This window comes from Marmota marmota, unplaced genomic scaffold (assembly GCF_001458135.2).
Source record: "Marmota marmota marmota unplaced genomic scaffold, marMar, whole genome shotgun sequence".
NCBI lineage: Eukaryota > Metazoa > Chordata > Mammalia > Rodentia > Sciuridae > Marmota > Marmota marmota.
Window position 1 is genome coordinate 5293985 of NW_026000130.1, and position 12745 is coordinate 5306729.

A 12745-nucleotide genomic window follows, 5' to 3' on the forward strand; every position below is an offset into this window, starting at 1 on the left:
GGGACTCACCCTGCTCCCACCACCACCCAGAGTGCCTGGACCGACACCTCCTTGGTGATGGGCCACGTGGGACTCTGTGTCACTAAAATAGCCAGGGGCGCTCAAGATAAGCAGAGTGGAATGGTAATGTGTGTGGGTCACGGTGGCCGTGTCACTGGTAACGCCATTCAACCTGTCATCAGGGCGTCTTTGGGGTTTGCGCCAGGAACGTCAGATTATGGGCCTCTTCCGTTGCCCACCATCTTTGCCCATCAGCTCCCAGTGGCTTAGTGACCCTTGTCCTGGTGAAGGCAAAAGCCACAGTTCCTGCCCAACCCGGTTCCGAAACACACACACACACACACACACACACACACACACACACACACACGGTGCTCCATGGTCCTGCAGGTTTTTTGGTTTTTTTTTTTTTTTAATTGGTTGTTCAAAACATTACAAAGCTCTTGGTCCTGCAGGTTTTGAACTCTGTACGTCTTTGCGGCTCCGCGGGCTGCTTCTGGGGCTCCTCTGTTCTGGCCACAGCACGAGTGGGCGCCTCCCCTGCGCCTGGGTGTGGGGAGGGAACAGCAGAGAACAGGACAGGCCCCCCCACCCCCGCCTTATGGAGTTTGCCCTTGAGTGGGGGAGACTGGTAAGATATGTGAGGCCAGCTGGGGACGTGTTCTGTGAACAAGAGCGAATCTGGGTGAGGGTGAGAACCGGGTCCCTGGTTAGGTGAGGGGATGGGTTATCTTCAGGGCTGCTGCCTAGGAGAAAGGGGAGGACGCGGGATTCAGGTTCTGAGCTCTGGAGTCAGAGTGACCCTGCAGGAAAGTCCTCAGTCACTTCCAATCGGAGTCCTCTTTCCTCTGGCGAGGGACACATTCGTTTGTTGGTGTCCCTGGATGGACATTAGGGGTGTCCACGTTTGGCTATTGTGGACGTTGGTGCGTGAGTCTTTGTGTGGACAGGGCTTTTGTTTCTCTTGGGGACCCACCTGGGGGTGGAATGCAGTTACGAGGGTTGAAGGTCCAACGATGTCCTTTTTCCTGAGGACACACAGGATGCCTGCTCTGCTGGACCAGTTAGTTACCTCACTGCTGAGCTGAATTAGAGGAAGCTGGTGTGAGATGTCACATGGCATCAGGGAGCTCAGCAGACTCGGATGGCGTGGGGGGTGGATACTGTCCGGGAAAGGCTTCTGTGTGTCATCTCCTCTCCTGGCAGGTACAAGTCCTTGTGCCCAGACACCTGGCCACACTGGCACGGGCCTCCGGGAGAGGGCGTAGAACGGCTGATCAAGTACATCGGTTACAGACCCGAGGAGTACAAGTTAGGGAAGTGAGTAGCCAGCAAACTGCCCACTGACCTGTCTCCTGCCGTCACACACTGATCTACATCCTCATTTTCAAAGGTTGTGTAGATTTATAAGCCCGATTTAAACGTGGCTTCCAATGGCTGGAAGAGGAAATGGAGTTCTTAAGGGCCCCTGGGTTCTGAACCTGACTCGGTGGCTGGAACGAATCTCTGCTTGCAAAATGAAGAGGGGGCCATGGGTGGACCCCCTTCCTCTGAGCCTAGATCCTCCCTTTATTAAAATGTGTGCATGACTTCCCGGAGGTGGCATTAGGACCTATGCAATGTGAAGTCATCTTTACCATCCCCCAAAGTGCTTTCTAGAATAGGGTTGAAGTTATCCATGGGCAGAGAACTTCTGTACATGCTGGAAGCCTTCGGGGGCCACTTAGTAGGATGAGGGGGATGATCCAAGTCTGTTCTGCGAGTCACTGTGGTCAGGACTCATTTGGTTGCAAGAGGCATGGAGACGGCCCATTCCCAGAATGCAGGGCCCCCACCTCAGGGACAGCTGCCTTTGAACCTATCCACGGGCCTTCCCTGCTGGCTCCTACCTCCTACTTGTGAGGGGCTTATCTTGGGGTGCTTATTCTGGGTCCCAAGAATCAGCTACTTATTCAGTCCAGAAAGATCCCTGAGGGGAATCGGGCGAGGCACTTCCTAGGGAAGCAGGTCCTGGAGGTCAGAGTTAGGAGGTCTGTCCCCAAGGGATGACCTGGGACGCGGAAGTAGGAGCAGGGGCATTGCTCACTACTGCACCCCAGTGGCTGCCCTGGGAAGTTTCCCTCCCGGGGCGGGTGTGGGGCAGGGCAGGCAACCTGAGCCCAGCCCTCCAGACTTCTCCTGGGCTGGGTCTCCCTCTACACGGGGACCTATGTTCTTCATTATCACTCTTCAAGGCACAGGAGCATAGCCTGCAGCAATTTCAGGTTAGCATGGCGGATTCATGGCGTGGAACTTCACAACAGAAATTCATTCTCTCACGCTTCCTGAGGGTGCTGGCAAGGCTGTGCCCCTTCTGGACCTCTGACGGGAGGATCCTCCCTGGGCTGGTGGCAGCAGTCTGGTCTGCCTTGGTCGTCACGTGGCCTCTCTGCTAGGACACTTTCCTGGAGTTGAGGGCCCACCCTAACCTAGTCTGAGCTCCTCTCCGTCATCCACAAAGACCTTCCTTCCAAAGTTCACCTTCTGAGGTTTCTGAGCAGACGTGAATCTCAGGGGGATGCTCTTCAGCCACGACAGGGGTAACCCACCAATTCACACATTTCTTTTCACTTCTAGAACCAAAATATTCATTCGTTTCCCCAGAACCCTGTTTGCTACAGAAGATGCCTTTGAATTTAGTAAACATCAATTAGGTACGATTCTTTTTTTCTGCCCTGATTTCAGTAGAAGGTAAAATGAGCAAAGTTTAGCTTGGGGGAGTAACTTAAACGTGGGTGTCTGATTTGGTATTAGAAATAGCCATGTTGGAAACCAGGAACGAGACACAGAATTAGGAAAATATACATGTGCACTGAGGGCTTGAGTGAGTGCCGGGCAGGCAGTCTTGGGCAGGCAGAAACTCCAATGCCCTAGTGCCTGCTTGTCCTGTGGACCCCACCTGGCTGGGCAGGTAGGCCCTAACACCACCAGAGCCCATCACCCCTGCCTTCAGGTTTTTAAAACTCAATAAGTATCTGATGTTGGCAGGTACAGCTTCCAAGCCTGCAGCCAGGGTGTTTATTATAAATGAGAAAGTTTTTTTTTTTTTAAATATATTTTTAAACTTTATTTTATTTATTTATTTTTATGTGGTGCTGAGGATCAAACCCAGGGCCTCGCATGTGCAAGGAAGACACTCTACCGCTGAGACACAACCCCAGCCCAATTTTTTTTTTTTTGTATTTTATTTAGAGACAGGGTCTCACTGAGTTGCTTAGGGTCTGGCTAAGTTGCTGAGACTGGCTTTGAATTCGAGATCCTCCTGCCTCAGCCTCCTGAGCCTCTGGGATGACAGGCGTGCATCACGATGCCCAGCAAGTAGCCATTCTAAGTAACGGGTGCTTGCTGTATGCTAGGTGCACACCAAGTCCTTGATACCCATGATCTCATCTCAGAACAAACCTTGGAGCAGCTGTTATCATCCCTACTCTATACTCGGGGACTCTGGGGCACAGAGACTTTGGTAACTGCTGAAGGTCACACGGCTCCTGAGCAGGAGGGCTGGGGCTTGGACATGGGGCAGTGCTCAGTGATCTCATTCCTGACCTCAGACGAATGTGCTGGCAGCTGGCACCCAGGGCTGGGGATGAGGTGGACATGAGGCGCTGGCTCAGCCGGCTGCAGGGGGCCTGAGTCGGCATCTCTGCCCAGCTCCTGGGGGACGTGCTGCTGATCTGCAAGGCCCTCCATGAACCTGGCCTCTGGTGGGACCTCAGACGGATGTGGGGGGTGGCGGATGGGGAAGCTGGGGGGTCTTGTGGTCCACCCGCCTCAGTGGCCGTGTCACCTGTGGCCCAGCAGGTGTCTCCAGGATCAGAGCCCCCGAGCCTATCGGAAATGTGTAGGTGCTGCCTGGCCCTAGGGGGTGGCCTGGGGATGGACTAGAACACCCGACACGGAACCGGTGGCTCCACCACTGGGTCTGTCCCCTACCTGGGGAAGGAAAGAGAAAGGCAGAGAAGCCAGGCCTCAGGCCCACGAGTGGGCCTGCTCTCAGGTGCTGAGTGGGCAGCCTGTGCCAGGGCTCCGCGGCCTGGGAAGGCCACGCCTCGGTGCCCCTTGGAGGTCACAACCGCAAAGACAACCAGATGAAAGTCGTTTCACCAAAACTTTTGGTTTTACTTTAAGTTGCGAGAATCCAAGCCACATACAAGGGCCGCCTAGGAAGAAGGGAATACGTGAAGAAGCGACAGGCAGGTAAGCAGTCGGCAGGAGCATGGGCCCCATGGCTGCCCTGCCCCCCCCGCCCATCCTGGAAACCTGCCCCCTTCTCAGACTTACCTTATGGACCAGCAATGTTTGCTCCATGGGCACTTTGTCCAGACATGGCAGGCAGCCTCCAAGCGCCTCCCACATCACATTCTCAAACAATAACCTCCTAATGCAATCTCTGCTGAATCTTTCAGTACTCGTTTCCTTGTTTTTCTGTTTTACCATCTGTGGACACATTCACCAAACAATATATTTCTCGTTTGGCATGTTTTGAACTGAAGAAAATCATACTGTTGGTATTTTATGGCCACAGTTTTGCATTCTAAGTTGTTTTTTGGAATTCAACCAGATGTGATTGGTTCATTTTCATGGCTGCGTTGTATTCCTCTAAGTCGGCAGTCAACAAGATCTTGGCAAATATTTTAGACTTGGAGTCAGATGACCCCTGCCACAGCTACTCAACACCGTAGCATGAAAGTAGCTTTAGACAATACTAAATGAACATGCCTAGCTGTGCTGCCATTGAATTTTATTTATGTTGGTTGGCCCCTGAGCTGGGTGTTCCACAATCCAGTTCTGTCGGTGGACATGTGGGTTATTTCTAGTTGCTTGTGCTTCTGTAAAAGAAACAGTGCACTTCAGTGGGGAAAAAAGAAAGGCATTTAAAAAAATCCAAATTACCAAAAAATAATCTGAAAAGTATTTAAAAATTGGGGATATTGGCCAGGATTTGATTTTTGTGCATTCTATTTTCTTCCAATTTTTAAATGCTGACCACTACATCAAAGCCAGCACCGAGTGAGGCTGACTAAATGTGTGGTATGACTAATCTATACTATCACAAGGGCCACTCCTGTCCCCAATAAAGATCTTGGGGACCCCCCCTGTGTAATTCCCAGCTTCCCTGGGTCCTCCAGGGCACCCTGTTCTCTCTCCCTGGTCTAGGTGTCGGCCTGAGCGTCCCCAGGTAAGAACTAATGACATGCATTGGACTTTCCATCTCTGTACCAGCAGGGCACACTGGGGGGTGACCCCGACGTGCCCTGGGTGGACGAGGCCTGGAGCAGCCGTTTGGATTGACCTGTGACTGTGACCACTCACTAATGTCAGCAATGGGCTCTTTCAGCCACCAAACTGGAAGCCCACTGGCGTGGAGTCCTGGCTCGAAGGGAGGTCCAGCGGAGAAGGTGGGCAGTGCAGATAATAAGAAGGTGAGTTCTCAGCCGACAGGGAGCAGAGGTCACTCAACCGTGGTGTGCTGCAGGGGAGGGTCTTGGGTGTGGCTGGGTTCTTGTGGTGTTTGAATTTGTGCACAAAGATCTTCTTTTCTGGAAGCTGCTGGGAATTCAGTTCCCCCTCTTTGCTCTGAGCTCCCCAATGTGATAGTGATCCCAGTCTGTGCATTTGTACCTTCTCTTGGCCTAGTTCAGAGTCACACAGGTGAATGCCCTCTGAAGCCAGGCAGGTAGAGAGAGTCTCATGAGCTGGGACGAGGCAGTAGGGCGTGGGGGGGACTGCGGTGAGCTGGACCTCAGTCTACGTCAGTGGGGCGGTGACTGTGCCAGTCAGTTGCTGCCTGGAGACACAGGCCACAGCTGGAGGATCACGCCATCATTCGAGGAGAGCGGAGATCTGGCTTTTATGCAAAACCTCCCGACTTTTTAAACTGGCAGCGAATTCAGACAAGTCAAAGCACAAGGCCACGTGGGTGAAGCGGGACATATCTCTGGGGCGGGGTTGGTCTGTGGGCTTCATTCCTGGCTTCTGGCCCACGTGGTCACTTACACCACCTGTGGCTTTGGCTTCGGAATCAAATGGGGAAGAGAAGGCGCATCTTTGAGGAAATGGGCCAGAAAGCTGACAGAATGCTTCCCTTCTGAGGTTCATCAAGGGATTCATCCATCGCCACAGACCCCTCTGCCCTGACAACGAGGAGTTCATAGTGTTCGTGCGGAAGAATTACATCCTGAATCTTCGGAATCATGTTCCGAAGAATGTGTTGGACAAGAGCTGGCTGAGGCCTCCGGGCATCCTGGAACACGTAAGGACTAAGATGGGCTCTGTTGCAAGTGACATGATCTCCTTCCTAACTTGTAAAGCCACTGGGGGTCTGTTTACACAGAGCACTTTTCAATGATTTCTATCCTTGACAGAGCTTGCCCAATAGGTCCAATGATTGTTAAAAAGTTTCTCTAAAGATGGCCCGAGGCCAGGTGTGGTAATGCACACCTGTCATCCCAGCCGCTCGGGAGGCTGAGGCAGGAGGATCTCAAGTTCAAAACCAGCCTCAGCAATTTAGTGAGACTGTAAGCAACCTAGTGAGGCCCTTTAAAAAAAAAAAAAAGGGTGGGCTTTGGATGTGGCTGGGTGGTTAAACATCCCTGGGTTCAATCCCTGGTACCAAAAAAAAAGGTCGCCCGGATGTGGAGTGGAGGCCACTATAAGATTCTACTTGGGCTCCACCTCAGACCCACTGAGTGAGAATCTCTAGGGACGTCACAGCCTGCTCATGCTCCTCAGAGGGACCACGACCATGTTCAAGTTTGTGATTCGCTACTTAAGCAAAATTGAAAAGTGAGCATCCAGAAGGCTCGCTGCTTTGACGCCACAATAGTAACGCTCAACTTAAACCGCATCCAAGTGTGTTTTCCAAGCTTCCACTATGGTGGCTCCCCCAGGACGGTGTGGGACAGGCGGGTGGGAAGGACGTGTCTTCTCCACACAGGCCTCCGACCTGCTCAGGAAGATGTGCATGAGGAACCTGGTTCGCAAGTACTGCCACGGGGTCACAGATGAACGGAGAGCCATGGTAGGCATGTGGTGTCTGCAGGGGGCAGGATGGAGGAGGGGGCGAGTGCCCATCCTGCAGTGGGGACTGTTAGTGTCAGGAGGCTTTGTCCAGCATCCCACTTACAAGTGAAGGGTGTTGCCAGCCATGACCTGTAGCCAAGCTGAGGACACCAGCACAGAGCCTTGAGTGTCAGCTCAAGTTCCAGTCGGTAGCTCTGTATTGTTACCATGGAAACAATCCAGGACCCTTTCTATGGCCAGCTTTTTCTGTAAAGTGCTAGAGTGCGAAGATCTGAGGCTTTGTGAGCAATGCCATCTCTGTGATCTCTGTTACAATCTAACCAGTTACGCACTCTGCGGCTCCAGCAGGCGGGTAGCGCCCGTGTAAATGACAGGCTCATGTAAATGACAGGCTCGGCCATGTCCCAGTACATCTTGACTCGCAAAAACAGGCTGCAGGCTGCACTTGGCCCTGGGGCTGTAGTTTGCTGAGCTCTGATCTGAGAGGAGGGCAATTGCTCTGTGAAGTTTTGAAAACTCTACTTTGGGGAAGCCACCCCAAGTCGGGGGACCCGCACAAATGTTGATGCCAGTCTCTCCCAATGTAACTTTGGGGGCTTTTTGGTCAGCGCCAAAGTAGAATAAGGTTCCTATGGTTCAACAACCATGGATCTAAAGCTCCTTTGCTCCTAAGACAGTCCCAGGGCTACCATTTTTGGCACGTTTGTTTCACCAGATGCAGCAAAAGGTGGTTACAAGTGAAATATTCAGGGGGAAGAAAGAAGGCTACGCAGACAGCCTACGCCAGCCCTTTGCCACCAGTCGGATAGGTAAGAACCTTTCTACCCAGGTGCCTCTGTCTTCCAGTTGTGAACACGTCAAGGAAGGCGCTCCATGACCCCGGCACTTCCAAGAGCAATCTCCCCAGCAGAGACCTTGACCTTGGCACAGAGGAAGGCAAACCCGTAGGTGGCCGTGCCTTCCCCCCAGGCTGGCACTCAGTGGTGATTCCGGTGTCTGCTTCTCTCTAGATGAAGGAGACATTCACCCCAAAGTGCTCCAACTAATCAGCAGCGAGAAAGTCGAGGTAAGGGAGTGGGCGTCCTCAGCCTTGAGCAGGATTCCCTCACCGTGCGGGGGGGGGGCGCCTGTTCTCCCCAGAGTGTCTGAAGCACTACTTAAACGCAGGGCTGTGGCTGGGAGCTGCTCTGGGTGTTATTAAAAGTGACAGGGTGACGAATGGCAATTAGATACTGGTTGCTGTTCTTGTGGTTTCTCTGTCATCCTAAAATCTGATTTGGTTTTTTTGTAAGAAATTGAGACACGCAGCCTGGAAGTACCCATGTTGGTGAGGGGCAGTGGGTGGTCTGTCTTCTCAGTGTCGTGGCCGTCTTTTGTGGATGTGGATGAGGAGGTCACTAAGGGGATGACCGAGGTGGCAGTACCTGCTTAGCCTGCCCCCTGGCCTATGTGAACATGGCCTTGCTGGTGTGCTCGGTGGCTGTTCCTGCCCTTTTGGGAGTCTGTGGGACGGACTCCTCCCAGGCTGAGAGGGTTTTCAAGCCCAGAGTGTCTTCCTCTCTGCTGGCCTCTCAGAGCAGAGCCCTGAGGCTGGTGGCCGCAGCCTCCGCTTCCCCAGAGGGCCACGTGGCAGAGCCGAGCACCCATATCTACCATGCAGAGAGCCCGGCAAAGAGAGAAGATCTGTTCATGCAAAACCTCCCGAGTCTCTGTGCTTGAAGCAAGTCTCCCAGGTTCCCACCCTGGGAGGTCACCTCCCCCCGTCCCCCGCCCCGTGGTGACGCCAGCCTCCTTGCAGTATGGTGTCCCGGTCATCAAGTACGACAGGAAAGGCTTCAAGGCTCGGCAGCGGCAACTCATCCTCACCCGGAAAGCGGCTTATGTGGTGGAAATGGCCAAGATCAAGCAGAAGATAGAGTACTCGGCACTCAAGGGTAGGCGGGTGACTTTCAGACACTCCTGGAGGGGACCCAGGGCTGGTGGGCCAGCAAGCAAGCAGCCCACAAACAGGAGGCTCAGGGTAGGATGCCGGGGCCTGGCCTGGGCCTCTTGCTCTGAGCATCCAGGTTGGGCAACAGTCGCCTTCCACAAAATGACTGGCTGTGCCTGGGCTCACAGTCCAACAGCAGGGTCCCCGCCCTCTGCCCCAGTGTCTAGGAGGAGGCCGGGTGGGCTGGGGAGCCCCGGGTGCAGCCCTTCAGGTCTGTTAGTGAGCTGCCCACCTCCGGCCCCTAACTCTGCATCTGTCTTAAGGTGTCTCCACCAGCAGTCTGAGTGATGGGATCTTGGTCATTCATGTGTCACCAGAAGACAACAAGCAGAAGGTAATGCATGGCCGCCAGCCTCTAACGTGTCAAGTGCCACCAAACCTCAGGATGAGAGCTGAACTTTTCCTTTGATACCACTGACGTTGAAACCACGGCCGTCTCCTCTCCACCAGGGGGACGCCGTCTTACAGTGTGAACACACGTTCGAGGCGGTTACTAAACTGGTCATGCTGGTTAAGAAGGAGAACATGGTAAATGTTGTTCAAGGAAGGTAGGTGGCTTCTTCTTCAGCCTGGGGAGTAACTCGGTGTCCAAACACCAACAGGCCCAGGAGATGGGGATGTTAATCCTTCTGCCCAGGCCTGTGTCCCCCCACAGCGGCCAACACGGTCCACCAGTGGGGGTGGGAGGGAGTCTCCAGTGGTGTCCCTGCCCGCCCTGATAAAGGGCTTGCCCCATCCTTGCCCCTCTGCCCTGGGATCCAGAAAAACGAAGAGGTCAGGTCCCTGACCTCAGGAAGTGGTAGTGTTTCCAGAGTTTTCAAAAGGTGTTTATGTTCTTGACGGACACCATCCCCCAGTAAGAGGAGGGTCACTGGGCCTCAGCAGACGGCAGCCCACCTTTGCCGTGGATGCCTGGTGGGACCTGTTCGGTGCATCAGGCCCCAGCTTTGATGGCTGCCTACAGATTAACCAAAGAATATGCTAGTCTCTTTAGGGTACGAGTATGAAAATACCTACCATGCAGATATGATATACTCCCTAATTCTCTCCACGGTGAAACAACTGTCACCTTTTGTTGTTTCTCTAGTACTGGGGATGGAACCCTGGGCCTTGCACACACTAGGCAAACCCTCTACCATGGAGCTACACCCCAGCCCTTATTTTATTTTGGGGTATGGTCTCATTAAGTTACTGAAGCTGGCCTCAAACTCATGATCCTCCTGCCTCAGCCTCCAGAGTCACTACAGGTGGGCACTGCTGTGCCTGTCCTTAGCTGCCACCTTATCTATTTCACAGGCAAGGCAAGCAAAACACAGGAGGTTAGCCAGCATGCCCTGTTAGGGGGCACCGCACTGGCCAGTGAGGGTGTGTGGATGGCTGAGGCCCACGCCCAACTCCTTCTCACGGACTCCTGCACAGCCCACGGAAGTAGACTGCTCCTGAAGAGAAGGGCTCCTTTCCTCTGCTCCAAGTTGTCACAAGATGATGAGCAGATCTGTACAGGAACAGGGAGAGAGCGCTGGGCACTTTGAATAGGGCTGTCTGTCCTTCTATACCCGAGGCAGGACTTAGGTAGCTGTAAGAGTTCTGGCATGCGGGCCCAGTGGCCCAGGCCTGCAAGCTCAGAGGCTCGGGAGGCGGATCATGAGTTTAAAGCCAGCCTCTGCATAAGTGAAGTGCTAAGCAACTCAGTGAGACCCTGTCTCTAAATAAAATACAAAGTAGGGCTGGGGATGGGGCTCAGTGGCCGAGTGCCCCTGAGCTCAATCCCTGGTGCCCTCCCACAAGAAAGTTCTGGCATGAAGATGTGTAGCTTGTTCCTCAGGCATCAGATTGGCCCTATGAAAAACTGATTGAACTACAGAAACATGTAAATCATCCAGTTGTAAAACTGGTTTTCTTCTTCTGATTGCTCAAGTAGGCAATAAACACAATGACGAAACAGGAATCTCATCTTGAAACCAACCAAATTTCACATGAGTTTACTTTGCAGACCAAAAGCTGGGGGCGAAAAAAACAATGTGTCAGTAACTTGTCACTTTGTGTGTTCTAAGTTTACAGTTTTATATCACTCCTGGGAAAGAAGGAACAATAGTTTTCCATACTGGACCGGAAGAACACATCTATAAAGATAAAAATGGACAGCTAACGGTGGTGAGTGGCTGCCTTGGGGGTGGGGGAAGAGAAGCCTTTCAGAAGAGAATACAGGTTTAGAAAGTGGATTGCTTCTCCCCTCCATCCCCGATTCCACATCTGAGAGGGGAAAAAACGGACACTAGAAGCATGAAATTAAACACTGGAGGAGGCAAAGAGTCTGCCATGTTTAACTGCCAGTGAACCAGAGGCTGACGCGAAGTACTCACCCCTCAAACTTGTCTCCACGTGGAGCCCTTGTGCTGGAGTCCCCCTCAGACATCGTAATTTAGTTACAGGGGAGGAGAACCCGAGGCTGGGCACTTGGGGGCCCGGGCCTCCCTGACCAGGCCCCGTGCTGGGCCGAGGGTCCCCAGTCCATACCAGCAGGAGGACCAGCTTATCTGGACCTAATGTTCCTTGGAAGTGAGATGTATAAATCAGAGGGGGCTAAATCATTAAAATGTCTTTCCTATTTATACCAAGAATTATTATTTGATACCATTTAAAGAGCAAAGTATCTCCTACACATTGAAACTTGTTTACCTATAAAAGTGTTTTGTGGATTTAACTTTTATAACACAATGGCCCCCTTTAGGAGCAAGTTCAAGGGAGGACCATTTTGGATGTCAACTGACGGGGTGATTTTTCAGTTGACATGCATGTTTTCAAGCTTACACCCGAGAGACTGACCCTCTCTCCTTCAGTCCAACGGCCCCTCTTCCTTGGCAGCTGGCTCAGGCTGACGAGGCCGACAGGCCTGTGAGCCACTTTCTACATGTACCTTGTCCCCTGGGGGGTGGGGCTGGCTCCTCAGCCCCCCACCCACTGTGTGGTGCAGAGGGCTGCGTGATGCAAGGGAGCAGCTGGTGTCTAAGGGGCGACTCTCCTAGGTGTCTGTTCGGAGGAAGTCCTGATACAGCATGAGGCCTGACCGTACCAGCGCTGCTTGTGTTCCAACTGAGAAAAGGACCGGAAAGCAGGAAAGAAGCCAGTCAGCTACGTGTTCAAGGAAAAATGCCAGCACCTCTTGGAAAAGGCCCCCTGTGCGGAGACTGAGTGGCATGTCACAGCAAAGGCCGACCCAGCTTCCCAGTGGCACTCATATTAGGACACCTTCTGAGAGCCCACCTCGAGTTGTCCACGGGGGTGGTTTTCAGCATCCCTGATAGACCCCCCCTCAACAGGGCATGTCCCAGGGTGGATGACAGATTCTCTACCTCCATCCAGCTGTTCAAGACAAATGTGTGGTCTGTGAGTAAGTAAATGAAATTTCATAAAGCTTCAAGACTTGAATTTTGCTTTAAATAAGTGAAACTTACAAGTTCAAGGATTTGGGTTCAGTTTCTGATGGGGGGAGTGAGCACCCGCATGGTGAAGGACGACTCTGCTTCCTCGCCCAGGACTTGGGTTTCAGTCCCACACCACAGGGCCGGGCTCCCCCCCCCTCCCCTCCCCCCTCCCACCGCAGCAACCACAGGTGTGCAGCACGACGCAGGTGCTCTGCCCGCTCTGCTGGACACTGCCTGGTGCAGTGGCTCTGTTGTGCTGGACATCCCT

The 12745-nt window shown here is 53.0% G+C and overlaps 1 protein-coding gene across 5 annotated transcripts in view; it reads left to right on the plus strand.

The window, feature by feature from the left end:
• Myo1h (myosin IH) overlaps positions 1-12466 on the plus strand; it is a 61140-nt gene extending 48674 nt beyond the window's left edge. For 2 of the 5 annotated variants that reach the window (XM_048785002.1, XM_048785005.1), the window contains 12 exons: positions 1207-1320; positions 2617-2693; positions 4168-4236; positions 5378-5462; positions 6133-6292; positions 6977-7060; positions 7778-7871; positions 8073-8128; positions 8861-8996; positions 9316-9386; positions 9503-9600; positions 11107-12038. In XM_048785002.1, coding sequence (XP_048640959.1) covers positions 1207-1320; positions 2617-2693; positions 4168-4236; positions 5378-5462; positions 6133-6292; positions 6977-7060; positions 7778-7871; positions 8073-8128; positions 8861-8996; positions 9316-9386; positions 9503-9600; positions 11107-11266 — 1204 coding nt within the window. In that variant the 3' untranslated portion in view covers positions 11267-12038. Of the gene's footprint in view, positions 1-1206; positions 1321-2616; positions 2694-4167; positions 4237-5377; positions 5463-6132; positions 6293-6976; positions 7061-7777; positions 7872-8072; positions 8129-8860; positions 8997-9315; positions 9387-9502; positions 9601-11106; positions 12039-12078 lie in introns of those variants that run through there. The other 3 variants (XM_015500272.2, XM_048785004.1, XM_048785003.1) reach the window with 3 other exon arrangements.
• Positions 12467-12745: the final 279 nt, after the last annotated feature.